Source organism: Mus caroli, unplaced genomic scaffold (assembly GCF_978045245.1).
Source record: "Mus caroli unplaced genomic scaffold, Mus_caroli_1 scaffold_5, whole genome shotgun sequence".
Classification (NCBI taxonomy): Eukaryota; Metazoa; Chordata; class Mammalia; order Rodentia; family Muridae; genus Mus; species Mus caroli.
In genome coordinates, this window is record NW_028227260.1 from 37258129 (window position 1) to 37285962 (window position 27834).

General features: G+C 39.9%; 1 protein-coding gene across 6 annotated transcripts; it reads right to left on the reverse strand.

Annotated features, from left to right (window-relative positions):
- Positions 1-27632, reverse strand: Cstf2 (cleavage stimulation factor subunit 2). Of its 6 annotated transcripts, none has more exons than XM_029473387.2 (16): positions 27404-27632; positions 26145-26223; positions 25753-25922; positions 25032-25168; positions 24382-24501; positions 24134-24271; positions 20675-20798; positions 17155-17217; positions 14588-14647; positions 14298-14384; positions 13785-13848; positions 12750-12934; positions 12245-12537; positions 6348-6458; positions 5471-5596; positions 1-2566 (listed from the first exon to the last, which is right to left on the reverse strand). In XM_029473387.2, the coding sequence occupies exons 1-15, from the start codon at positions 27459-27461 to the stop codon at positions 5474-5476; spliced, it is 1812 nt and encodes a 603-aa protein (XP_029329247.1). In that variant the 5' UTR covers positions 27462-27632; the 3' UTR covers positions 1-2566; positions 5471-5473. The 6 variants fall into 6 exon arrangements, with proteins under 6 accessions (XP_029329247.1, XP_085694159.1, XP_029329249.1 ...); XM_085838033.1 differs by having other exon boundaries at positions 13785-13926; positions 14283-14384; XM_029473389.2 differs by lacking the exon at positions 14298-14384 and having other exon boundaries at positions 27404-27631.
- Between the last annotated feature and the right edge of the window lie 202 nt (positions 27633-27834).

Below are 27834 nucleotides of genomic sequence, written 5' to 3' on the forward strand. Positions count from 1 at the left end.
TGACTTTTAAAATATTTATTGAATCCACGACAAAACAACAATCATAAATAAACAACATAGAACGACCAAGCTTCCCACTCCCATATCACCCACTAAGTACATTGTTACACATGAGCTAATCCAGTGTGACCAACAATTTACACATTACTTTGTCAAAATAATTGACTTTCCTTTTTGTTTATTGAACAATTTCCTAGTAATATCTTAAGTATATTAACTGTAATCAAATTTGTATTATAGTTAGAAGCCAACTATATTGTCACTTTGTATTGTTTGGAATAACTGGAAAGGCCTGACGTACATCATGGGATAATTGAACTGAAGCTCTTTTATGCTTTTTGTTGTTGTTGTTAAAGGAGTTTGTTAATGAATGTATTATAAAAAGAAAAAAAGTTATAATTTTGGCTATTTTCCAGGTCTTACTCAATCAGGAATCATTCACTAAATGTCATTCTTTTTCCTACAAAAATGTTGATTTTTCCTATCAACCAGGACAATAAGCACACTGGCTCTGGGATGTTAGTTAAGGTGAATTACACGCAAAGGTGCAGGCTCTTCAGGGAGAAAGAAAACTCCACACTTCATTGTACTCAGGCAGTTGACCTCAGACATTTAGCAGAATGAATCTATAGAGTTAGCACTAGACCATCTAATTTGTACCATTAATTAATCAAAAGTGAACACATTTTTGTTTTCAATTATCTAGTTTTGAACATAATAAAGGCAGATCATGAACGTGGGGTAGCTAACTGTATTATTACAACAGTAAAAAATAACAGCAAACAAACCAACCAACCACTGATGAGTGTTTCCATAGTGATGAATTGGGATGCCATTGCTCTTGTCAATTTATTCACCTGAATGCCTGCTAAGCAAATTAAGTTTACTGAGGCTTTGGGAAAATGTGCTGGCTTTCCAGGACATGGTTTCTACTAGACAACTGTTTCCCAACTCACTTCAGCTTCACTTATCTTGATTTGGAATTGGTTGTGTAAAACCCAAGTTCCTCACTAGAAATACTTTGCTCTTGGTCTCTGCATCTAAATACACTGGTGCTTTTAAGTCAAGACAGCTGCCAAAATCAACACAGCAAGGACTGCTTCTGCAGGAGGCACAAAAGGTAATGACAAAGAAGTGCATGCATAATTAACATCAGGATTGAACTGGGCATGAGTAGAATAGGCAGGCAGGAGTGCTTGTTTTATATTTTTCTTGACAGGTTATAATATGACATATCCAGCAAATTTTCATTAAAAATATATGGAGAAAAATCCTTCAATTTTAATATCTTTGCTTTCTTTTTCTTGGCATGTAAGCAATGTACTACTATGCTTTTTATGCCTTAAGTAGTGATTTTAATTCACCTGCCCATAATCCTAATGTAGAGGGTAGGGATCTGGGAATACAAATAAGCTTACAATTAATGCTAGTAAACTTAATAATTATTAAGGCAACTCTTCAAATGTCTTGAGGTCGAACTGGTGGAGAGAAACCAAGTTCCTCCTTAATGCCACTGTGGGAGAACAAAAGGCAAGGCAACCTGCAGGTTAGCACAGGCTAATGGCACTAATCGCCTTCCAAGTTGGTCGTACTTGGCAAGAAGCAGGCAACCATAAGGGGCGGTTTGCGGTCCGGTGCTCTATACTTGGTCCTCTTAAAAGACTTGAAAATGTCAAAGTTTTAGGGTTTTATGTTTGAAGTTCTTGGAATGGATTTAGTTAAGATGATAGGGCTGAAAGCTTTGTGATTTTCTGAAAGATTGGAATATATTTTATTCACTTGGTTTTCTTTATTAAATGTGATCATGTGGAAAACCAGTGGCTTTTTAAACTTGTAAAGCGGGCTACCTAGACAGAAGAGCTTTACGACAATCTTTTGCATTGTTGACACACACTCAAACCAGTGCCAGAAGAGCCTTTGTCCTATGTATGTTCACAGCTGCTACTGACCAAACAACACACTTGGATAACTGGCATTTCTGGAGGCAAACACACGTTGTGGTACGCTCTTCGCTTGTTGGCCTTCTGATCATTTTTAGTTCTAACCACATGCTTTTTTTTTCCTCCCAGAAAGCTCTGAGACTCTAGAAAGTTTTCAAGGGGTAAAGTGTTATTACTTTACTGAAAGCAAATTCAACAAAAAATCAAAGTTCCTGAAAACATTGTTTCTGAGAAATTCTCAAGTATCATTAAGAAGAATAAATGCTTATGCTAAAGTAAGAATAGAGCTATGGCAATGTAAGATTAAAGAATGATACTGCAGTACGTTAGAAATCACAGTTAAGCTTACATCCTTGCTGTTAGCTTCTTAAAAGCAAAACGATTATGTATATCAATTTGTAGTATGTTAAACTTGTGTTCAAAGTTTATTTAATGTCACAGAAAATATACACACTACGACAACAGAATAAACTGCTTTCCTTTGGAGCAATGGCGATGCAAGACCTCCACCTGGCACCATCTGGCTCATCCGGGGAGGTTCGGATGCAGACGTCATTATGTTTTCAAAATTTCAAAAATGTTATGGAATTACATATCCAGATTTGTTGCCAGCTATTTTTGAGAACCTGTAAGACAAATTTGGGAGAAAGCTGTAAGTGGACTTCTCTTTTCTAAACACCAGGAGAACTCGCCCCCCCGCCCCCCAGAACAAAAAGGGACTAAGGGAAGAGAGGATGTGCCAACCATCAAATAGCTTGACTCTTGTCATGTTTCCCCATCATCCTTTGCAGCAGGGTTTCTCAACCTTAGCATTATATGGACATATTCAAACAAAGTTCTCACTTGTAAGGAGTGAGGGGTGCTCACATGTAAGAAGGAGTGAGGGAGGTAGCCTAGGTATCATTATGGGATGTGCAGAAGCATCTCTGATCTCTACCCATGGAATGACAGTGGTATACGACTTTCTAAAGTTGCAATAACATAAAACTGACAAATATACCATAGATAGGTAAATTTCCCCTACTTCAAAATTACCTCTCTCATATGTGTGCATGTACATATGAGGGCAGAAGCCACAGGTCCACCAAGTCAACGTCAAGTGATAATGACCCTTAGGAAGACCATCCACCTGGGTTTTTGAGACTGGCTGTTTCATTGGGGTCTAGGGCTTACTGATTAGGTTTAGGCCGGCTGGTCAGTAAGTGCCAAAGATGTTCCTGTCTCCCCCTCCCCCTCTAAGATTACCAGAATGTGTCACCATACCCAACTTTTCATGTTGGTTCTAGGGTTTGAACTTGGCTGCTCAAGTACTCCTCAGGTGCGTCCACTGGGTAAATGCCCAAGCACTTTGGGCACTGAGCTATCTCTCTAGGTCAAGAAGTACTTATCTCTAATGGTGGTAACCTATCCCGTCCGGGATGATAAGGAGGAGTCAAGTCAGTTTAGGATGGAAAGCCACTGCTTCAGCCAAGAGAGGGTTGGCTCACATAAAATCACAGTTGTGCTTCTACACCCACTGGGATAAATTACCACCCTCACAGTTGTAAAAACTCACTACTGTCTGCAGTCTAGTTCACAGTAATATACCAAGGACACCTGCCTGGCCTTATACTACAAAACAAAGGTGTAAGATGTAATCACTGTGAGAAGGAACATGAGGCCCTTTGTATTAGTTTCCCGATGTCCTATGAAACTATAATCATTTCAAGAGGTTAAAATTAAAAAAAAGTAAAATCTTGCCCCAAGGTCAGAATGCAAGGCAAATGAGAGATAATTGAGAGTATACAATGAAGAACTTTCTAAAACCAGTAATTTTCTTGTACTGCAAAGAATGCCTTCTTTGACATAATTTTTAAAAAGTAAATTGCTATGAATATTACAGTCCATATTTTTAATGAAGAAAATGAAATGTTTGGGATATATGGGGAAAAGGTAAAATAGAATATACTAAATGTCTAGTTATGATCCAATTATAGTTCAGGCATTTAAAGTCTCAGTAAAATAACATGCATATTTGCAGTTTGGAAGCTTTAAAGGTACAAATATGAACTATAGCATAGTTAGTAAGACCGCCAATTATCATAAATGAGTTCATTGTTACATGGTAACATGTATGTGGGAATTTTAAGACATGTAGGTAAAGTAAAAGTTCCAAAAAGACATTATAACAAGTACTGGGACAATATACATTTAAAATTGCCTTCAGAGAACAGAATTGTTTACAATATAAAAAGATGTTGGGAAATACTTTAAAAAAACACAACAATATTTCTACAGCGAGTTTGGTCACATGATTACATGTGTCTGGCAATGCACTTGGATCCTCCTTACCTGACTGATGAACAAGAAAAATAATGATAGTATACAGTCATCGTTATGATGTAAAGAAACTTGGGCTGGAGAGATGGCTCAGCGGTTAAGAGCACTGACTGCTCTTCCAGAGGTCCTGAGTTCAATTCCCAGCAAGCACATGGTGGCTCACAACCATCTGTAATGAGATCTGACACCCTCTTCTGGAGTGTCTGAAGACAGCTACAGTGTACTTACATATAAGAAATAAATCTTTAGAAACTGATGGTGACAGGGACAACTACTACTTTAAATGGCTTGTAATAGTGAACCATCAAAATGCTACAAGGGCCAATATGTAGCTCAGCTGGTATAGAATATGCTTCAAACACATGGATCCCAGGTTTGATCTCAAATGCAGAGTGTGGCACTGTACGCCTGTCATCACCACTCGGAAAGTGGAATCAGGAAGATCACAAGTTTATGGCCATCACTAGCTACATAGTGAGATCGAGGCTGGTCTGGGCTATAAGTGACCCAGTTTCACACATACACAAAATTATTATAGAACAAATATTAGAAGCCTAAAGAGTACATTTTATTGAAATGCTTTGTATTTCCTCTATTTTGAAGGAAAGGTCAGGAGGAAAACAACTGGTTATAGAGTAACACAAGCCAAACTTGAAATGAAATGGCTTGTAACAGTGAGCCATCAAATGTTCATTACAAGGGCTGAGTTCTATTGGGGTATGAGAGAGCATTCAGGAAGCAGGCCCTTCACCTTTATCAACCTCTCTTTCTTCCTTCTTCCTTTTCTTTCCCTTACATTTATTTATTATATTTGGGTGCACATGAGCTGTGTGTGTCAGAGGACACAGATTGAGAAGAGTCAGTTCTCTTTTCTACCATGTAACTTCTGTGGCTCAAACTCATTTCATCAGAACTGGCAAGAGATTTGGCACTTTTAGCTGCTAAGCCATCTCACTGGCCCTTCCTTTAACTTTCTGCGTTCCTGTGTCATTGAGTTTAGGAAACCGACATAATAATTTCACTATTCCATAAGGCTGAGCAAATGTTCTATAGCCTTACCCTATCTCCAGGGGCACTGACTACCGAAGGGTAAAGAGAACCTAATGAAGTCTGAGGGTCTCAGGAACATAATGTTGTCAAAGGCTGAAGCTAGCACTTTAAATACAGAAGCACCTAGTCCTGCCCAGGTGCCACTCCGTCCGCCCGCTCACCTTTCAAGGTGCCCCAGTGGATTTCTGTATCTGTTCCTTTAAGATTAGGATACTCTGTCTTTGCTCAGGAGGCAGCATGGCAATCTGATCTGCAGTGAGCTGAAGGACCTGCATAATCAAAGCAGCCTGCGCAGAGGAAAGGAGAGTTGTGAGTTTCCAGGACGAGCCAGAAAACCAAATGAAACAAAAACATCACCAGCTTCTGTCCAAAAGGCTACTGTCATGGGATATGAAGCAAAATGGGAAAAGGGAGGATATTGCATACTCTCACACACAAAAACAAACTGCAGGCCAAAAGAAAGAAAATCTGGTAAGAAAAGCACAATGAATAACATAAGAATAAATGAAAATATCTAAGATTACATGATGCAAACAGACAGCTCAGGAACTCAAAGTTCCTACAGATTAAGATGGTATTTGCGAGCCTTGGGAACTCTTAAGTTTTGAGTCCTAGTTTGAGTTTCCCTCTTTCACAACTTTAAGCCTTTCCACCAGACACAAGCTCCCAACAACAGCCAAGTATAGCAACAGAAAGATATACTTGTGGTCAATCTGCTATTGTTTCTGTAGGGATTGGGTAGAAATGGTAGAGGAGGGGACAGAAAGGAGCTTGGATTTTCAGGTCAGTTGGCTTGCACAGAAAAAATCTGCCATTTTTAGATGAGTCTGAAATATAAAATAAGTTGCCAGTTATATTCACTTAAAAACTTTAGGAGCAGGTCCCCAAAATGCTCAGCCAAATTCATTAAAGAGTACCAAGTTAGAGTAAACATCACCTCCAAAGGGATTTTGAAGACCCAGGATCTTCACGGTAACTGCGAAAAGATCAAAAAGACTAGATTTGTGTGCAGGGAGGCAGTCGGATAGTGTTGCTTACCTTCTCATGATCCTGGGGTGTGACTTGGCTCTGTCCAGGACTAAAGCCACCAGGCTGGCTTCCACCTTGCATGCTTGCTCCTTGCATGCCTGCTCCCTGCATGACTGGTACCTATGTGTACAAAGAAAGGAAAGAACATACAGAATTCCTGACATCCAAGGAATCTCAATACAATTAACAATCTTGACAAGAGTAAAAAGAGAATGATTTAAAGACCAGCCAAAGGCAGTGTTTAGCCACAGATCCACATACTTGCTTATAACAGGCCCAACATCATTAACAAGTAATACACAGTACAGGAAAGGGGCATCAAATTAACAAAACTTAGCCCAATAAGCACAGGGAAAACTATGAACACTGGAGAAATTAATGCTCAGAGGAAACCTAAGTAAAGCTAAGAGATTTTAAACAACTGTATATTGCTCTGCTGGCGAAGCTGCATTCACAAGACCATGCATGGCCTACCTCTAGTTCAATCATACAATGATAGCTATTCTCAAAGAATTCTATCCCATAAACCAGAGACGGTGAGTGTCAGAAAGGCAGAAAGGAGATAGGAAGGTCTCTGGGGAAAAGATGTTATTAGCCCAACATTTGCTTTTTAGAGATTCCTTAAAAAACAAACAAACAAACCAACCAAAAAAGCCCACAAACCCAAATCCCTGAATATCATTTTAAGTGCTCAGAACACACAACAATGGTGTAATATTTTTTAAAAATTCATTTTTATGAGTTTTTTTTTTTTTTTTTTGCTGGTATGTATGTCTGTGCACCACCTGCATGCCTAGTTTCCATGTAGGCTAGACAAGGGTGTTGGATCCTCTGGAACTGGAGTTATAGATGGTTATGATCTACCATGTGGGTGCTGAGAACCAAACCCAGGTTTTGTACAACAGTAAGTGCTGTTAACTACAGAGTCATCTCTCCAGCCGTTTTTTTTTCTCTTTTCTATAGAGACAATAATTGCTTCATGCTTAATGCAGAAAAAAATATTACTTGAGTAAAAGAACATCATCCAACTATAGCATATTTGTTGGCATTTAAGATAGGTAGTGAGTCCAACCCTTTGGAAGAAACTGGAACTCAAAGAAAATGCCTCTATTCATCTACTATAATTGTTAGTTAGGCTCAACACTTAACATGATGCTCACACTCAGGCTCTTACCCAGAGTTTAGATATTTTTTGCACACAAAACTTTAAAAAAATCTTTTCACCTACTTCCTCAGATTACAAGCAGCAAAGTATAGAAGGAATGGAGAAAAACACATGTTAGAACTAGATAATGTGGCAACACTGTGAAGAATCAGGTGACAATCCATTAATAAAGGGAGCTGATACCCACAGGAGAGTACTATGACATAATAACAGACAATAATGAATCTATCTCCATGGTGAGTGTGAACAAAGGTGATTTAAATTGTTTTCATTTTAGTTAAGAAAACAGGAAGCATAGCCATCATTTTCCCACTAAAAGAGTTCAAGCAACTTCTTGTTCTTTTACCTGATGTGGTGCTTTGAGTAAGAATGGCCCCCACAGGTTTAGATATTCCAATGCGTGGTCACCAGGGAATGCTACTATTTGAAAGGATTAAGTGTGGCATGTTGGAGGAAGTGTGTCACTGAGGATGGAGTTTGACGTTTCAAAAGCCTAGGCTAAGATCAGCATCTCCCTTTCTGCTTGTGGACCAGGCTGTAGCTCTCATCTATTTCTATAGCACCATGCCAACTGTCATAATGGACAAAACCCCTGAAACTGAAGCCCTCTAATAAATGTTAAGAGTTGCTGTAGTCATGGTGTCTCTTCCTAGCAGCAGAATAATAGTGACCAAGGCAGAAGTTGATATCAGAGACTGGGATATTGCTGTGACAGGCTTGACCATGCTCTTTGTCAGAGGAATATGGAAGACTCTGAACTAGAAAAGTGGTTGGATCCTTTTAAGCAAGGCTTAATGGGAACAGGGCTAGTAGGAACATGGAAGGCAGTGGATATTGAGGGACATTTCAACTATAGGATCAGCACAAGACGTTTCAGGGGGGAAGACTATTAGTAAGTAGCCTAGATTTTGACAAAGACTATAGCTGTTTCTAAAGTCTTAAAAATCTGCCTTAGGCTAAATTGAACAGTTTTGGATGAATGGCCTTGGTAGAGATTTTGGGACTGTCAAATATTGACTGTGTCATGTAGTTATTAATGGCCACTCTTATGCATATCTATAATGAAAAGGAGCAAGCTGAGCAAGGAAAAAAATGTATAGTTTAAGAGCAAAAATAGCATCAGGAAGTATAATGGAGGTAAGTCCAGTGCTCAAGGAGATAAAAAGTTTAAAGAAAAGCCTGATGCTAAATGGAATAAATGGATTGGTAAGTTCAGGCTAAGACCCTGCCTAGCCAAGTTTCAACTTGTGAAAAGGAATTAAAGAAAAGCTTAAGAAGTAACGGGAACCATCAAGAAGAAATCTGAAGCAAATGTAAGTGAACAAAGGAGTCTAATTCCAGCTTCACCAGGCAGTTGAACTTGGCAGCTTCTGCCACAGGTGGCTCTGGCTTAGAGTCAGTGATACAAAAAAGGAGTTGTCTAATATCCCTCCAAAGCTAAGGAAGGCTGCTGAGGCCCGGCATGTGTCAAGGGTGTTCCTGTATGGGGGCATAGAGTCCATTGCATGAAAATGTGAAGGTGAAGACTGAATTTCACTGGAGACCCCAAGATGTTGTAGATGCCAGAGTTGTAGGATATCTGCCAAGAAGAGCTGCTAACAGGGAGCGGATCCAGCCCAAAAGAGAGAAGTGCATTTTAGTCAACAGAGCTGAAAGGTTGGAGATCTGGAGCACTTTGACATCAGACATGGAAATACAGAGTTTGAAGTTTGCCCTGCTGGTTTTAGGTCTTGCTTTGATCTAGTGCTTCCTCGCTATGTTCCCTTTCCTCCTTTTTGGAATGGTAATGTATATTCTGTGCCATTTTATGTTGGAAGTCTGTGATCAGCTTTTTTATTTTATAGGGTTTACAATTAAGAGAATGCTATGAGCCTCAGAAGAGACTTTGAACTTTGGAACAGTGTTGAGACTATTATAGACTAGGAGAACTTTTGAAGTTGGATTGAGTGCATTTTTTTGTATTGTGATATAGCTACAAGCCTATGGGGGCCAGGGAGTGAAATGTGATGGTCTGAATATGAATGGTCCCTATAGACTCATATATTTGAATGCTCAGTCACCAGGGAATAGTATTATTCTAGATTATGAAGTCTGGGCTTGTTGGAGGAAGTTTGTCACTGAAGGTGGGGGTGGACTTTGAGATTTCAAAAGCCCATGATAAGCCCAGTATCTCCTTCTCTGCCTTCAGATCAGGATGTAGCTCTTACCTACTTCTCCAGTAGCATCATGCCTGCTATGTCTGCTGCTATGGTGATAATGGACTAACTTCTGAAACTGTAAGCAAGCCTTCAGTGAAGTGTTTTATAAGAGTTGTCATTGTTATAGTGTCCCTTCACAGCGACAGAACAGTAACTAAGATACCGAAAATACTCCCATGCATCAGCTTTTTCCCAAGACACTGGGTACAGAAGCAGTGGGACATCCTTATAGTGTAGAAATATCACCACTATTCCACCTATACTAATACTAATAGTTCAGGGATTTGTGTCAATTTATCTGTTATGCATCTGAACTACCTCTGAGTAGTCACTTGGGAATTTACTAATACTGATTAGTACCAATCTGAGACACTAGTATGAAATAATTACCTAACACTAGGTACTTAAGTTCCCGGCAGTACCTGTTCTAGGCATTACCAGCAAGACTGGCCATATACCTTGGTTAGCCTAAGACAGTCCCAGTTTATGTTTTTGTCTCAGAGTAAATTGTTACAGCACTTTCACTGTCAAATGCATGTCTCTTTGTAAGACAAATTTATGTAACAAGCTTCGAAATGCATTGAATGAAGTTTAAAGTCTGATTTAAAGTGATAAATGAAGGCCATATGAAGGTTTTTTTTAAAAGCCAAAAATCATAAATAGGATAAAAGTAGAAGATATACTTAAAATATCAGATAAGCCAGATGTCGAGTATGCCTTATCTCCAAACACTCCAGAGACAGGCAGATCTTGGTGAGTTCAAGGCCAGCCCAATATATATATAATGAAATCCAGGTTAGCCAACAACATAAAAAAACTCAGTCTGAAAAAATAATCTAATAGAAGCAATTATCTATCACAAATGAGAGGTATACAGGAGGAAGTGAGATTCCTAACATACAGCTTTTATAGAATATTATATGTATTTACTTATATATTTATTTGTAAGTGAATATATTAATTTTGAAAAATACTAAAACTATCAATATTAAGTTCTTATTTTCTCTACCTTGGATCTACTTGGTTTTATAGACTTTTGATACAAACTGTATTGGGCTGGGGTTATAGCTCAGTAGTAGATTATTTATCATCTGCGAGGCTCTAGGTTTGAGTCTTAGCATTATAAAATCAAGCCAAAACCCTAGCATAAAAAAGTAATACATTTAAGCACTAGCCGAGAAATAAAAGAACAAGACACTGGCCACCATTCTCAATGTCTTTCCCCATAGAGTGGTGTGCAGAATCACGGAAGCAGAGTGTATGGTTACTTGGTGACTATCTCCTCGGCCAGGATGTTGAGACTTTGCTATTTACACTATGATATCCCTAGTACTGCTTGCTGTTCAGTAAGTATGTACAGAAAGGATAGATAAAAACTGTATACTTTGAGGCTATTGAACATAGAGGGTGCAACAAAAATCAAAGCCCACAAACATTTTTTTAAAAAGCAAAACTTGAAATACAACAGAAAATACATTTTTATTCTATATATACCAAGAAAAAGTCACATTTTTATCTCAAATTAAAAAGGACCAGGCAAACGTCTATACACACACATAACATGCAAATATAATAAGAGAGTTGCATAATAGAAAAGCAAGCTGTATTTCTTGCTCTGTCATTTTTTTAGTTAAGTGAATCTGGCCAAGTCACCTGACTTTCTGACCTTCAGCTTCTCAACCTCTAAAATGAGAGAACTGGATGCTGGACATGTTGCATTCTAGCTTTGATATTTTTCTTTCTCCCTTTTTTCCTCCCCACCCCCAATACAGTGGAAGAAACAGAAACACATGAAAATAGGAATAAAGAAATGAAAAGATGAAGGCATCAACATATAGAGCCTTGCAAAGATACATATATTCTATGCCCCCAAGCAACTAGAGATGATGAGTGAGGAAATGACTACTACAAAGCATCCCATAGGCACAGCTGGGGCAAACCAACTGACGGAGACAAAGAAGAGACAACCTGCAGCTCCAGAATAAACGCAGACTGCCTTTTCTGTCACTGGTCACTTAGATGCTGTGATGACAAGAAATCTACATAGGCTTCTGAGATGATCTTTATCAGTGGTTCTCAACCTTCCTAATGCTGCGACCCTTTAATATATTTCCTCGTGTTGTGGGGACCCAACCACAAATTTTCATTGCTACTTCATAACTGTAATTTTGCTCCTGTTATGAACTGTAACGTAAACACCCAATATGCAGCTCCTCAAATGCTGTAACTCAGGGTTACACATTAAAATCACCTGGTAGAAGTTCTTCAAATGGCCTGAGATCTGCACAACTATATTTTTTGCAGGGGACGGGGTAGGGGTAGGGGTACATCACTGAGGCCTGTTTTTATTGTCTTCTGACTTGAACCTGTAGGTTTCAGTTTTAGTGGCTATTTCATTTAGAAAAACCTGAAAATGTAGACCTCAGAGACTACTCTGCACTGGGGAGACAAACCAAAATCACTTACAAAAATTAAAATAAAATCAGGCTTAGTAACCAATTCTTGAATACATTAAGATTTTATGTATATGCTACAAGCATTACCTGTCTGGATCCCTGGGGAACAACTGCCCCCATGTTCATTGGATTGGGACCTTGGATTCCACTAGGCATAGGTCCTCTAGGTCCAGGTACTGGGCCTCTGGTGTCCATGCCTCTAGCCTCCATGGCACGAGCCTCCATGGCACGGGCCTCCATGGCACGGGCTTCCATGGCACGGGCCTCCATGGCACGGGCCTCCATGGCACGGGCTTCCAGTCCTCTGGCATCTAGTCCTCTTGCTTCCATGGCTCTGGCCTCCATCCCCCGTGCATCTAATCCTCGGGGATCTCTTCCACCTAGAAAGTTGCAAGCAAACCTGTGTGTAGTTACTAACGTCTAGTCACATCTTCCTTCATCTATAAGACTGTCTTCTTTCTAGTTTATCAGATTTGTAGGTAAATCAGAAAGACTCTTGTTAAAACATATGTCCCATATAAGAGCTAAAGAGACCTAAGTACTTCATCAATCCACAGCTACCATTTGGCATTGTGAAGCAGTTTCTCCTTACCTCTGGCATCCAGAGGTGGGCCCCTCTGATCTAGCATGGGTCCTCTTGGTTCTGCCATTAAAGGTCTTGGCTCAGCTAAGGGTCCTCCCCTCATGTCATGTGGAGGCGGTCCACGACCTTCATGACCAGGAACATGGTGCATGGGTGGGCCCTGATGAGGTGGTGGTGGTGGTCCCAGGTAAGCTCTAGAGATAGGAGAAAAATGACATATTTTAAAGCAGAATATACAGACATTGAAATTTCAGCCAGATCAGTAAGCAAACATCCAACAGAGAGAGTACTGATACAAACATCAGTAAATAAATGTTAACAAGAAACTAAGATAAAAGGAAAGCTATTGAACATAAATTTGTGCATTCTAGAACCTTTTTGACCAGGGCAATCAATGTTAGGGAAGAATTAATGGATAGTTATTGTGTATACAATAAGTATACAGTATAGTGCTTAGCAATGCAGGTTCTGGATTCAGACTGAATACTGAAATCCAGGTCTTATCATTTACTAGCTGTTTGATCTGGGTCACTGACTTAACCTCTATATGCTGTAATTTCTTAACCTGTAAAACAGGATTAATAATACCCATTTGTAACTTTGTGGGGCTGTAGATTGAACTTAGGGCCTTGGGCATATTAGACAAGTGCTCTACCATTGGTGTTACACCGCTAGCCTAAGGCAGATTTAATGAGATGATCTGTGTTAGGTACATAGAGAAGAGCCAGAGGTGTGATCCTCACCAACATCAACAGCTATTGTTATTAGGACGGCCATTACCCCAAGTTTTCCTTGTTTAGGTATATATGACTAGAAATTTCAATTTCTGAATATAGAGTAGTCATGGTTGGCTCAAAGTTACCTTCACTATATATATATAATTATACTATAGCAAAAAGCCTTAGTCTTGGACAGTGGCTACAAATACTTTTTTTTATCTTTTGAAGAAGGCAAACAGGTCCAACTGCTCCAGAAAAGACGTTGCTTCCAAAGTAAGGAGAATTCCCAACTTTTCAAGTTGTTTCCTTCTATGCCAGTACTTACCTAGGTTCTACGTCTCCAGTTACAGTCATTAAAGTGCCTCCCCGCGGGTCATTGGGAGCATCACCTAAAAGACCACGAGGAGTTGGGACGTTGGTAGGCAAGGCTCCCCTCTGCATAGCTGCTCTGGGGTCTTGCATTGGCACTGACAGGGAAACAAATGGGGAGTTACTGCTGTGAAAGACACATTAGAGAACAAGAAATGACTCTTATACCACTGACAATGTAATTCAAACACCTTAGAGTGGGTGAAACCTCACCACAGCAGAATCCTCTTGCAGCTCAAGAACAGAAGCAGGGTGTAGGCAGAATCTGTACCATGTCAGAGGTATGGATGGAATTATACATAAAGAGCAAACTGGGGAGCACCTGTCAAGAACTAGCACTGTTATCTCAAGAAACTTCCTGGTTTTCTTTCTAACCAATCTTAATTTAAGGACCAGAGTCACAAAAGAGAGGTAGGGGCTTGGCATATGAACACTGTCATGGCTCTGCAAGAACCTGCCGTCTCCTTACAGACTGCAATTCCATCCAAGCCTCCTGACACCAGTAGGGAGGGAGTAGAGCCTCGGACAGATGCCCATATCATCCATGTTCTCTGCCCTGTGTGAAGAGGTCAATCTTAGGCTTGTGGCCTCAAGAGGAAAAAAAAACACAAAAATAACAACAAAAACCAAAAAATCCCCAGAACATTATTACCCTTTTGGGGTTCTGAACGTGAGGATCACTGCCAAGCAGCTCTTTTCCCCTCAACGTCCCACCCTGAACACCACAAGCAAAAGGGAACCCGCAGATACAATGGGTACCTTGAACTCGCTCAATTGATGCAGGCCCGGCGGGTCCCACGGGCGAGTGCTGTAAGGTTCCTAGGTGAGCAGTAAGTTCAAAAGGAGAAATAGCAGATACTTAAAATAGCTTGAACACACATAAACACACACACACACACACACACACACACACACACACACACACACACTCTCTCACACGGAGACAGGAGATTAAGAAATTTACACGTCAGTAAGAAGCCAAGAGTTCAATTACTTGTCCTAGACTACAAAACTCCCTAAACTATAATAGGCCTTTCTCTTATCCAGAACAGCTCCACATTGACTAGACATCTTTCTTTGTAAAATCTTTTTAAAATTTTTATTTATTTTTTTAAAAATGTAGGTGTGTTCTGTCTGCATGTACACCTACAGGTCAGAAAACGGCATCAGATCCCTTTATAGATGGTTGTGAGCCACCATTTGGTTGCTGAGAATTAAGTCAGGACCTCCAAAAGAGCAGCCAGTGTTCTAAACCAGTGAGCCATCTTAACAGCTTCAGATATCTTTAAGGGAATCCTATAGGCTGGTTGACTTGGGCAAGAATAACCAACAATCTTGAACTCTTCTTTTTGTTACTAGAGCATTTTGCCTAATCTCTTCTTGTACCATTATTTAAAAAAAAGAAAACAGTAAAATGTTTTCAAAAGCAAAACACAAAACAAATTGCACTGAATGTGACATGTGAGATTTATCACAGACAGCCATAACAGAAGTGGGGCATACTAATCTGTCCTAGACTTTAGACTTTTAGACTTTAAAAGTCTAAAATTTTCTATCAAAACTATCAAATGGAAAAATGCAGTTGAACTTCAGATGAGGAAAAAAGAGTATTTATCACTCTGAAAGAAATAGTCTACTACAACCAGTCTACAGTTATAAAAAAACATGACAAAGACTAATGCGTTGACAGGTATAACCAATATTGAAGGAGATGGGAAAGGAACAAGTTCTGTCTCAAACATCTGTCACCATTACAAACACACAAACCCAACAAGGATTCCAGGCAAAGGAAAACAAATCTGGTCACAAATGAAAACATTGTTTCCTCTGCTAGGCACTGAAGGAAATTATTTTTTAAAATTCATCTCACTCTATCTTTGCTTCAAAAGGTCCTTGAAATACTTTCAAAATCCAAGCCAATTGCTTTTGTTAATTCTTACCAGAAAGATGGGACTAAACTAAAGTAGGAAGAGAGATCTCTTGTAGAAGTATGTGTTAAACAGCTGAAGGGTTCACTGATAAGACTGATGGCCTGGGAAGAGGAAGAGATTAATGGAAGGCCAAGCCCTCCTCACTACTTACTAACAAAGACCCTCTGAGGTAGACACGCCATGCACTGACAATAGTGAGATGGGGGTATGCGGCAGCACAGAAACATGAGATACTTTAAAGGGAAAATAAGAGGGATGCTACAGGTTTGTCTTGTCATTCATCTGATGGGTTTAGACTTGTCATTTCAATCACCAATCCCTATATACCAATCTTGGGCCTGTAGCTTATTATGTGCTTTTGAAATGGGTTTCCTCTTATAGGGAATCAGCTGAGAAGAAAAATATTAAGCCCCTTTGGTCTGTCCAAAGCAATTTGATCCCAACACAGGCACCTAATGAATAACAAGATTATTTTAAAAATTAATTCTGAAATTAACAGTGGCAATAGAATGATAGGAAGAAGGCAGATTATTGGATATGGAGACTTCACTCTTTAAGTTAAAAAGAAGAGCACCAGATTCAGCTCCCAATACTCAGAAATGAGTATATACTTACCTCATCCTACTGAGAAACTTAAAATCCTGTGCTTCCATCTCTTTACCTGTAAAACTAAGGCACTGCCACCTAACCCAAAGGGCTGTCTATGAAAACGGAAGTGACTGAGTATATATAGTACATATCCAGTTCCCCTTTCTTCCATCGTCTTTCATTTTCTCACTGAACTAATGGACTTTCTTCTCCTTCAAACTATAATAACATGAGGAAAGGATGCAAAGATTCTGGAAGGGCTGCTGCTGTTATAGTCAGTATTTTTTTTTTTTACCACAGTACAGGAGAAACTTTACAACTATGATTTATAGACCTCTGCTTTCTTCCCAGTTTGCTATGGGATTTACATCTTGTCATCTACAGACCTGATCATATACTAAATGCTCATTATTGAAATTTCTTACACAGTAAATAGCTATTCACAGATTGAGTGAGACCACGCCTGTGGAATTGTTAGACTATCATGAAACAAAGTATGCATTTGCCTCATCATGTTATCAGTATGCTGTATCTCCTATGGAAAGTCTGGACCAATAGAAGTTTGGTGAATATAGAAACATTCTACATCTGCAATGTCCAGTGTGGTCTTCATTAGCACATGTGGCTACTGAGCACCCGGAATGTAATAATCATTGTGCCCAGGAAATCAGAGTCTTAGGCTTTTATGATTAATTTGAACTTAATTTTAATTAACTTAATCTTTAAATTGCAACTGTGATTAGTGGCTGATACACTAGACAGTGCAGATATGAAACATTTCCATGTCTAGTCTATATTAATATTTACCTTGTCCTCGTTCCATGGGCACTGGTCCAGCTCCTTGCATTCCAACTTGGGCTTGCATGACTCCTAGAAAATAAAGGGCAGGGAAAAAAACATAAATTGGGCCTGTAGAAAAAACAACAACAGTGGCTGAGTTTACAAATGTCATCCCTTTTCCCCACAAAGACAAAACTCTGATGGAAGGTGAGGACTACCATTGAACAATGCAATGAGCAGAAGACAAAGTCTGTCAGTATATGTCACACTTCAGTGACAAGTGGTGAGTTCAGAAGGAGTATTTCATCACAATTACCAAAATTGTGGCAGAAAGCCCTTTAATACAAGAAAGTAACACCTCTTACCTACAAGGCTCTTCTTATGGAAGTCAGTATTACTCATAGGATATTTTATAAATGTATGGGTATATTATTTAGTTATGACAAAATCTTTGGGGGCATAGATGACACTGAACGAGATGGTGTCAGGGATACTAGGTGCCCTACAAAGTATGATACAATTGCCCAAAATCAAGGGTGATTTTGTGTCTGATAAAACTTTCAAATGTCTCACTGAACATTCATACAAAGGAAAAGCTGTCTGTTGTCATCTCAACCTAGAGTCTGAGTCTGTTTTATTTGTAAAAACAGAAGTTATATGCACTATTTTAGTACATATTCACTGACTTTTCCAGAAATACAATTACTGAGTAAATTATGGAGACTGCGATTTGTTTTAAGAATTTTAATATGATTTTTCACTATTTAGGAAAACCACATCAATAGTCCTTGTGGTGTTTCAATTACCAAAGCAAACATCACTGTAACTGTCTACATTTTTAGTTTTTACACTCACAGGACAGTTGCAAACACCTATTACACTTAGCGTTTTAACCATACCTGGACATTTACATATTAATTTTTAATAAGTTGATTTTCTTTTACTTTTATTATGTATTACAATTAGGGTGTTATACTAATCTTTTGGAGTCACGTTACAAAAGTTGAGTCATCTGTGCATTACATTTCAGCAAAGTAAAGCTACTGCAAAATACCTGTTATAAAAAGGGTATGCTAGATTTAACACAGTTGAGAACTTATGGTTTACACTAACCAGATGGGGTATGATGACTACTATATAAAAAATAATAACACACCACAAATCCTTGTCTGGTCCCTTCCACATAGCAATAATTCTCTTTTCCTCAAAGGAACTAGATATGCTGCTGCACAGGGGCAAAAGGTAAGCAGATTTGGTTGTAATTCATTAATATTTCCTTAAAATACAAAGGACAGATCACATCATCCCTATCTCATTGAACATGCTAGGCACTAAAGTTATAAATAACCAAAGAACTGGATGGTACCCCAGTTTATTATATACAGCATTATATACCTGTGATTCTGAGCAAGTGACTCAATAAACTGTATACTCCTGGATTTCTTATCTGTAAAATGAGTATGTTGTTCCAAACAGTAGTCCTCAGAAAGTGGTCCCCAGCAAGGTAAGCCACATCAGTATCAATAACAACAACAAAAAACGATGCAAAACCTGACCATTCAAAGGTTCTGAAGCTCAGACTCGTTCAATTATAGTTTGGCAGCAGGAACTTTCAATCTGAATTTTATAGGCCTTTGAGGGGATTCTAACACAGATTAAAGTCAGAAACAACTGCTAAAAGATTTCAAAGCTTCTTCTGGCTAAATCATTCCATTCCACTAAATACAGACCAATCATCAACACAAAACAAAGGCTTAGGATCTGAGGAAAAGGTAGCAGAAGGCATGAGCATAATTCCCCACATAAAGAAATCGTCACATAATACCTTTAACTTGTACAGACTAAATCCATGGTGGAACTGGTGGTCAGAACGTATAAATCTTTCATGTTATTCCACTTTCTTGAAAGGCTGAAAACCTTCCTATTTCTACTAGTGATGTTAAAGTACATTTTTAAAGATTTATTTATTACTATAAATAAGTACACTGTAGCTGTCCTCACGTATACCAGAAGAGGGCATCTGATCTCATCACAGATGGTTGTGAGCCACCATGTGGTTGCTGGGATTTGAACTCAGAACCTTCGGAAGAGCAGTCTGTGATCTTACCCACTGAGCCATCTCTCCAGCCCATGTACAAATTTCTTTACAAATATTGTCCTCTTCTTTGAAACTTGGCACTGAGGAGTGGAAGTAGCATTTTACTGTTACTATAATGAGGCTGTTGTGTTGGCCATCTGCCTTTGCTTTGCTGTGAAGCTCTGAAACTTGTTTCTTCCTGCACTGCTCTAGAGGGTGTTTTCCCTTTTCTTACCAATTTTCAAAGAGCTCTGTAGGACACCCCATGACGTTTTAATGAATTCACAAATATAAGTACTATAAATTCCAAAACATTCCTTGAAAGTTAGTTAAATTTTATGGTATGCTCAATTTTTGTCTTTTGGTTCTCTTTTTGGGAGGACATTGTTTTGATAACAATATTTTTGTGTCCAGTACTAGGGACTGAACATGGGGCTTTTTGCACATGTAAACAAGTGCTTTAACACTGAGCCACATCCCCCATCTGCATTAATTTCCTCTTTTAGGTGTATTGTGGTTTATTACTTTTCTAATTAACTTGGAACTAATATGGAATTCCTTTTTAAGTTATATGCGTATTTAAGAATATTCTTTTTTTTCTTTAGGCACTACCTTTATTATTTCTCATACTTGTTTGTATGAAATATAACTATTTATTGTTTTAATTTATACAATTTATAATTTTATTTCCTCTTTAAATAGCTATCTATAGTATGTTCCTTAATTTTCCAAGGCAAGATTTCTTCCCATTCACCTGTGAATTACTTATTTCTAATTTTATTATTTTTTTAAAATCAGACAATGTGATTTGTAAAAATCTCCACTGCCTCAAATTTTGTTAAATTTAACCAATGGCTAAGCATGTAGTCTTCTTTTTAAGGGTCCTATGGTCATCTGGAGTAGGGGAATATATTCTGCAGCCAAAAAATGTGTGGCTTTTTCTCAATTGTGGAACTTGTTGATCCCATTAGTTCCTGAATATGTGCATATACAGCTGTTTCTTATTCATGAGGTCAAAGTTATTCAACATGTCCAGAGAAGGTACTGACCTGTATGTTAGTATTTCATGACAATGGAAGTACAGCAACAGAGAAGAGATATTTAGGAATGTCTATGGCAGTTTGCCACTGTTAAGACATCCAAGTGTGTGAGCAGCACACTTCTCGCACATAAAAGCTTATTCAGTTAAGATTGGTGGCATATGCCTCTAATCCCAGCACTTGGATACCTCACATAGTGGGGATTGCATGTGTGAGGCCAGTCTAGTCCCAGCTACAGAGCAATACCTTGTCTTAAAAACAATACAAAAGAAGAAATCATCTAGTTTCCTCAGCCTAGAATGCATGCTACAGCTATACATTCATCTTATACCAAGATCCTATTGTTAAATAATTGGCTGCACTTCAGCAGTTACTACTGTACAACCTCAGCAAAGTTAACAAAATAGTAAGGACTCTAATTCCAAGTTACCTGCAGGGGCTAAGGAACCAGGGCCAGGTCCTGCTACAGCAGCTGCCATCTGCACTGGGGCTGGAACTCCACCTGGCATAGAAGCTTGCATCATAGGAGGTGCGCCATTGACATGCATTCCACCCTGACCAAGAGAAAAACAAGTATGAGCCTGTCTCTGTAGAGACTCAAACCACTTAGTCTATAGCCTGAAGTTTCTCTTAATATTGGTAATTGTAATAGTCTGTCAAACATCCGTTTTGTATGACATGTCTTCTGTAACATTAGTTTTATCACACATTCTGAATTCCACAGAAGCAATTGTAGTATCTCAAGCCTGTTTATGTGAGTGCAGTTAAGACAGAACATATGCATAATATAGAGACGGTTAAGCATGCCTTGTCCATGTGGCAAGGCAGCAAATAACCCATTCTTGACCTCACTAATTGGTGCATAACCATAAGTTTAAAATGTCTTATAGTGACTTGATGTGCCAGGGTGGGTTGGTACCCAGGTGGGGACGGGATGGGGTGAGGCGGGACTGGGAAGGGAGAGGGGGTTGCAACTGGGATATAAACTGAATAAATAAAGGGTGAGAAAGAGAAAAAAACTGAAAAAAAAAAAAAAGCCTTATACCCAGGACACAAGAGAGACTTGAGACTTCCAAAAGATTTGCTAGTACTCTATATTTTTAAGATGAAAAAACATTTTCATTTGTTCAAGTTTTAATAACCTCTGTCCTTGGGTGTAACTTTGTTGGGTGCAATAGTAAACTTTTTAATGATAAATTAAATTGCCTGAGAGAAAGGGAACACAATTTTTTCATGGGGCATTCCCTAGAGAACTATGCATGTCTTTGGAATGTAAAGAATTGTAAAGAATCAAAACAGTTCCCAAAATATCAAATGCATTAACACCAAATCAGTTTAAGAGTCTAAGTTCAGTAGGACCCTACTCTTTCTGCATGTCTGCAGTCTGTGTACACTGTGACATAGAAGGTCCAAAAGAGCATGGATCTAAAGGAATCATGATTGGTTCACATGCTCATGCCCAATCTCCTCACTGTGCGTGGTGATGGGAGAGGAGAAGTGATACGTAGTAGCACCCTGCTTTCTGCAGACACATTTCAAGACCGCCAGTGGATATTTGAAGCTTTAGTGTGTAACTTGTGTATATGCATCACTATTTTCCTCCTAGGTTCAATTTGGAGGTTTACAACAAAAACTAAAAATATAACAACTACAGCACAAGTTGTATGAGTATTTTTAAATATCAGATGTGTTTACTGTAAACAAAACTAAGAGAAAAGGGAAAATTGTCCAGGGAGTGGTTAAAACAGGTTATGAGATTAGACGAAGTTCAGATCCAAGGCTTGCCACTTATTCTGCTTTTTGATCAGGTGCAGTTTCAGTCTTAATTTTCCATTTCTATAAAATACTTATTTAGGACAGGAGCTGATAACTATTGCTCATTGGCTAAATTCTCTTCTTTTTGTTATTTTCTGAGACAGGGTCTTTCTATGTAACCCTGGCTGTCCTAGAACACTGCATTGAACAGTTTGGCCTCAAATTCAGAAATCCAACTGCCCCTGCCCCTCAAGTGCTAGGATTAAAGGTAAGCGCCACCAAATTGGCTAAACTCGTAACCAGTTCATTTTTTTTTTTCAAGTTAAGCATAAGTGGCACATGCCTTTAATCCCAGCACTCAGGAAGCAGATAGGTAGACCTCTGAGTAAAAAGGGCTGCCTGGCCTACAAAGTAAGGTCCAGGACAGCCAGAGCTTTATAGTGAGACCCTTCCCAAGCTGTGTTTGCATGTACATAGCAGCATGCATGTGGAAGTCATAGATCAGAGGACAACTTGTATAAAGTTTCCTTTTCCCATTATGTGGCTCCTGGAGATAGAACTCAGTTTGTCAGGCTTGCCAACAAGTACTATTATCTACTGAGCCATCTATCCATCCTTCTAGTGTATGTTTGTATACTAATGGCATATTGAGGACAATTTGCAGTAATACATTTTCTCCTTCCACAATGTGGGTCCCGAGGATTGAACTCAGGTTGTCAGGTTTGATAGCAAGCACCTTTACTTTCTGAACTATTTTGTAGGCCCCAGCCTTCCTGTTTTGTAAGACAGTATCTCAAATAGCCTATACTGGTTTCAATTTTGCTAGGTAGCTAAGGATGACCCTGACCTCTGATCTGCCAGCCTTTACCTTCTAAGCGCTGAGATTGTAGGCATGTACTACCATGCCTGTTTCTATCAGTGGCTTTATAAGTAAGATTTTACTAGACTACAATCACATTTTACATATTATGGCATCATATAGCTTATAAAGCCAAATACACTTAATATAAATGTCTTAAGAAAATGTTTACTAATCCTTGCCCTAAACCATTCATTGGATTAATCCACATTATTTACTTCTTCCCATCTAAGAGGTAAAAAATGGGGCTTAATTTAGCTCATATTTGTTTATTCAACTGAGGTTGGATGCTTTATTTTCAGTTTTGTGAGCGGTTTATGCCCACTACTCATTTTGATAGGTTTTTCTGTTTGTTAGGGTGTTTTTTTTTTTTTTAAACTAATTTTCTGGCATCCTCACACTGCAAGCCCAGTGTGACATGTACACAGAGTACATGCGACAGGTACACAGAGAATAAAACAAATCTTTAAAATGCATTTATCATTATATATTGTACTAGTTTTACGTTTCACTTAACAGGTTGAGAATTTATGCTGATATCCACATCCATATGGAAAATGTTTCCGCAGTTTTACTTTCTGCACGGTGTTATAAGTTATCTGTGTTGATACCACATCTTCTAGCCTACTTTAATGCTGTATAGCATTAGGTTTCTAAAAGTCATTTCTACTGACATACATGTAGTTTGCTTAACTGTTTAGAGTTTTCCATTAGATAGGTATTCCAAATTTTCTCCATTTTCTATTGATGAACACTTCCTGTGTTTCCAATATTTGCTCTTATCATAGAGCAATTGGCATCTCTGAGCATGACCAAGTACTTTTTTATTTAGAAGTACCTTCTGCACATGTCACCTTTAGATGCATCCATTTTATAGGTCTGCAGCCTTACACTCATGCTTTTGAACATGTTGCTTTTTCCTTTGTAACTGCTGAGAATGGAGACAGTAAGAGTGCCTGCCTCATTTTGCTGCTATGAGGACTAAATGAGATTTCATATAAGATATGGAAGTAATCACCACAGTGATAGAGAAACACACCTGCAAAAATTAGCTTATTAGAAAAGGGTTTACAGCAAGGATCTCTCTGTTTTGTTATCTTGGAACTGAATCTACATTCTTTCAGGTGGCATGTGCTGCGCAATCTGGAAATTGCTTTTATGCCTGAAAATTTAATTACCATCTCCGATTCCTGCTGTTTCTTCTCTCAATAGTTTCCTGGAAAGAAAATAACATTTTAAGACAGATAAAAAAAAATGTGCAGAATAAAGCCCTACCAAAGATTGAGCCTGAGGGGCCTGCGGATTCTGCTGGTTCATTGAAACATTGGGTCCTGAGCCAGGCCCAGCAACATGAACTGGCTGAGGGTTGCCTGAAATCAGCGTTGGGATATTTGTCTGGCGATGCAGAATTTTCTAAAAAGTGAAAAGATAGATCTATGAGCTGTCTGTTTAACAAGCCAATCAGGCAGTTCCTATCCCAAAGATAACCCTGCTAGTTCTATACAAGAACCAGAGGCACTCACCAGGGCAATCTCAGGATCCACAATTCTCATCACTACCTGTGCTTGCAGCAAAGCATAAGCCAGTTGTGGATTCTGAAGCAACATGTTTCGTGCTTCCTGGGGACTATTCTGGACACAGAGCTGAGAAGATAAGAAAATTCACCTTCAGGTTCAATGCTACAAATCTCATCCCCTCTGAATTACTACTGAGTTGCTTTTTGAGACAGTGCCTCATGTTTCCCATTCTGGTTTTTAATTCACTGTGGCCCTTCTGCCTCCGCATCCCAAGCCGTGTGACTACAAGCACATCACACCATGCTGGTGATTTAGCACTGTTCTGACATTGAATGTACAGTTTAGGCAAGAAAGAAGGAGGAGGAGGAGGAGGAAGAAGAAGAAGAAGAGGAGGAACAGCAGCAGCAAGAAGAAGAGGAGGTATTTATAATACGAAATAATATCACTCAGGGAAAACGCTACAATTTAACATCTATAGAAGACACAAAAACAGCTGTTTTGGGCAGGTCCACTTATGTATAAAAATACCCAGTGTACAAAATGTGGAAGAAATGGTGTCTATAGTATCAACTATTTAAGCTCAGGGAATTATATCCATTAACTGCTTGAAAATCTGATGCAAATGATTTTGCTGATACTTGAATGCCTCCTCCCACCTTCATTTGTTTCATCAACTCAAACATCTGTTCTGGTGGAAGACTGGCAACTGCTTTGCTAATGGATTCAGGGGCATCCTCAGGGCTGATGCTTTCTCCATAAGGTGACTCTATGACAGGTGCACCAGTGCCAAGGCCTGATTAGGAAGAAAGTAGAAGAAAGTCAGGATGGTCAAGTAACAACCCAAGTCATTTCAAGTATCTATTTTCTAGGGCTGCTGGAAGCACCAACCAATAACTTAAAACTCTTTAGAGCTGAGCCACTCAAAAATCTTTCTGTGAAGGAAAGTGAGGGTATATCTTCTGTTCTTAGTGGAAAGCTACGACAGTGATGGTAATATCATTATTTACTTCTTCCATAAGTCGCTCCAGAAGAAAAGCACTGAAACCGACAAAGGCTATCATTTCAACAGAGTATTTGTGGAAATGTCTTTAGGATTCCCTACCAGTTTCTAGTCTAGCAACACAGAGAAATAACTGATGTGATGGCTTAGTAGATCTGCATGTCCCTTAAACTGGAAATTAACTCCTAAGGAACAGAAAAATCACTACAGCCAAGTTTCTTAAACATAGTCAATCCCTCATTCAGGCGCCTCAGGTCTAAGAAGCTATTCATTCCGCTCATTACCTCAGCACCTTCTAAAATATCACGGAAAATGCAAAGCTTCCATTCGTCCATCTTTACTAACAGGTGATGCACATGGCGTGGCCTTATACTCACTCTTCAGTTCCTCCTTGTTCTTTTCACTGGCAGCATTATCCACTCGAAGTGCTCTCCCACTGAATTCACGCCCATTCAAGTTCCGCATGGCACTAAGTGCTGTCTCTTGGTCTTGGTATTCGCAGAAGCCATAGCCCTTTGGTTTTCCTGTCTCCCTATCGTATACCAATCTGCAGACCAAAACCAAGCATTAGGAACTCACACAGGCTTCCTGCTAACACTGCCATAGTCTTATTTAGCCCACTCTGACTGCTTTCTTGGTTTGGAAACATTTTTAACGAAAGAAACCTTTCAGGCAAGACTGGATATGAAGTATCGTGCATGTGCCTCTACCCCCAAAATTTGTGTTTTTGAAGACTCTCACAATGAAGACTCCTGAAAGAGGATCTCACCTGAAACTAACAACAGGCCCAACCTCAGAGAAGATGTCCTTCAGTTGTTCTTCAGTAGCTTCATAAGGGATGTTTCCCACTAAAGAAGAGACAACGTATTAAAATTCTGGGGCAGTAACTGAGCTCTTGAGCGAGCAAGTGAACAGTAGGCTTTCTATCTGCATCAACACATAGGCAATAACTGACTGAACAGCGTTCCCCAAAACCCCCCTCTACCACTGTCTCTTTTCAGATCTTATAACAAGGGAAATGAGCCAGAGACTACATTTAAAAAGGTGCCTTTCAAACAGTTCTCATAGTGATATGACAAATAAAAGGTTTTCCCTAACTGTGCTGGAAGTAAAATCTTTAAACACTGGTATTTCCTCAAAGCCCTTAACAGTGTGTGTGTGGGGGTGTCTCCTTATTTCCATGTATACACACACTTACGGAGGAAAAGCCGTGAATACAGCACAGGATGCTTAAAAATTATCCTGTGCTTATTAAGACCCTCACGATGACGAGACCGCTTTGTCGTGTCTCTTTCAAACAGTGCTTATTTCTTGTTATTTTTGTTCTGAGGAAGAATCTTGTTATGGCTGGTCTTATGAGGTAACCTAGGTTGGCCTTGAATTCGAAGCAATTCTACTGCCCCCAAACGTGCTTTAAAAGCAATGCACGTATCTTAGAAATAACTCATTTAAACCCTAAGAATTGCTTAGTTGCGCTCCTCTGAAATCGCCCTGCGCTTTAATCATTCATTCATTCATTCATTCATTCGCAACCCATCTCAAGATGCCAGGTGGCCGCTACCACTATGGTTGGATGGAACATTACAAATCAAAAAACCAAGCCACAGAACACGTTTATGAGAGGGCGGGAAGTGGCTATGGGGGTCGATGGATTCAGAATAAAAATCTGTATTTTGGGGTAGGAGAAGCAGCACGGAACAGGGACGCTCTGTTTACACGCACCTTTTCTCCTAAAAAAATAACTGAGAATCATGAAGGGGGGAAAAGAAACCGCAAGAGAAGACACCGGCTCGAGGCTGGCTCCCTGAGCCACACTGCGGCAAAACCTCCGGTACCGTGGAGCGGGAGGCAGGGAGATGGCGGGGGCGGGGGATCGTGTGTGCCCACGAGTCCGCCTGGCTGCAGTGCCAAAGGACAGCAGCGAGCCCGCCCGCCCGCCCGCCCGCCGGGGACACCCGCTCCGCTCCAGACGGGGGACCGCAGGGGACGTCCCTCCCCGAGCCGAGGCGCCTCGGAAAATCCTCTCACCGAAGACGGAGCGCAGGGAACGATCCACCGCAGGGTCTCTCACTGGCAAACCCGCCATGGCTCACCCCCGAGGTGGCTTCCGGTGCGCTAAAGCACACTTCCGCGGCCGAGCGAGACCACGGCCGAGCCCGCCTCCGTCCGGTGGGAGCCGGAAGCACCTGGCCCCGAAGCGCCGCCGCGGAGCCGGGCCGCGCGCCTCACCGCGGTCGTTCCCGCCAGGCGGCTCGGCCCCGGGGGAGGGGCAACAGGCTGCAGGAAAAGGCGGGGGCACGGGAGAAGCGGCGTGAGCCGCGTGCCGCGGGGCGGGGCCAGGGCCGAGGCGACGTCGTAAGGGGGTGGGGCTAGGCTAATGTGAAGCCTTGGAGCCTGCAGAAAGAAGCCTTTCTTGCAGAAGGTCGCTTTTCCGCTGGCGCCCACCCAAGCATTTACAA

Excerpts from the sequence above, each read along its gene's own strand:
- Cstf2 (XM_085838033.1), bottom strand. The coding sequence starts at position 27,461 with ATGGCGGGTTTGCCAGTGAGAGACCCTGCGGTGGATCGTTCCCTGCGC. Across the intron at positions 12,935-13,784 it reads ACTGGAGACGTAGAACCTAG|AGCTTACCTGGGACCACCAC; the intron begins GTAAGTACTGGC and ends TCCTATCTCTAG. Across the intron at positions 5,597-6,347 it reads CACCCCAGGATCATGAGAAG|GCTGCTTTGATTATGCAGGT; the intron begins GTAAGCAACACT and ends TCCTCTGCGCAG.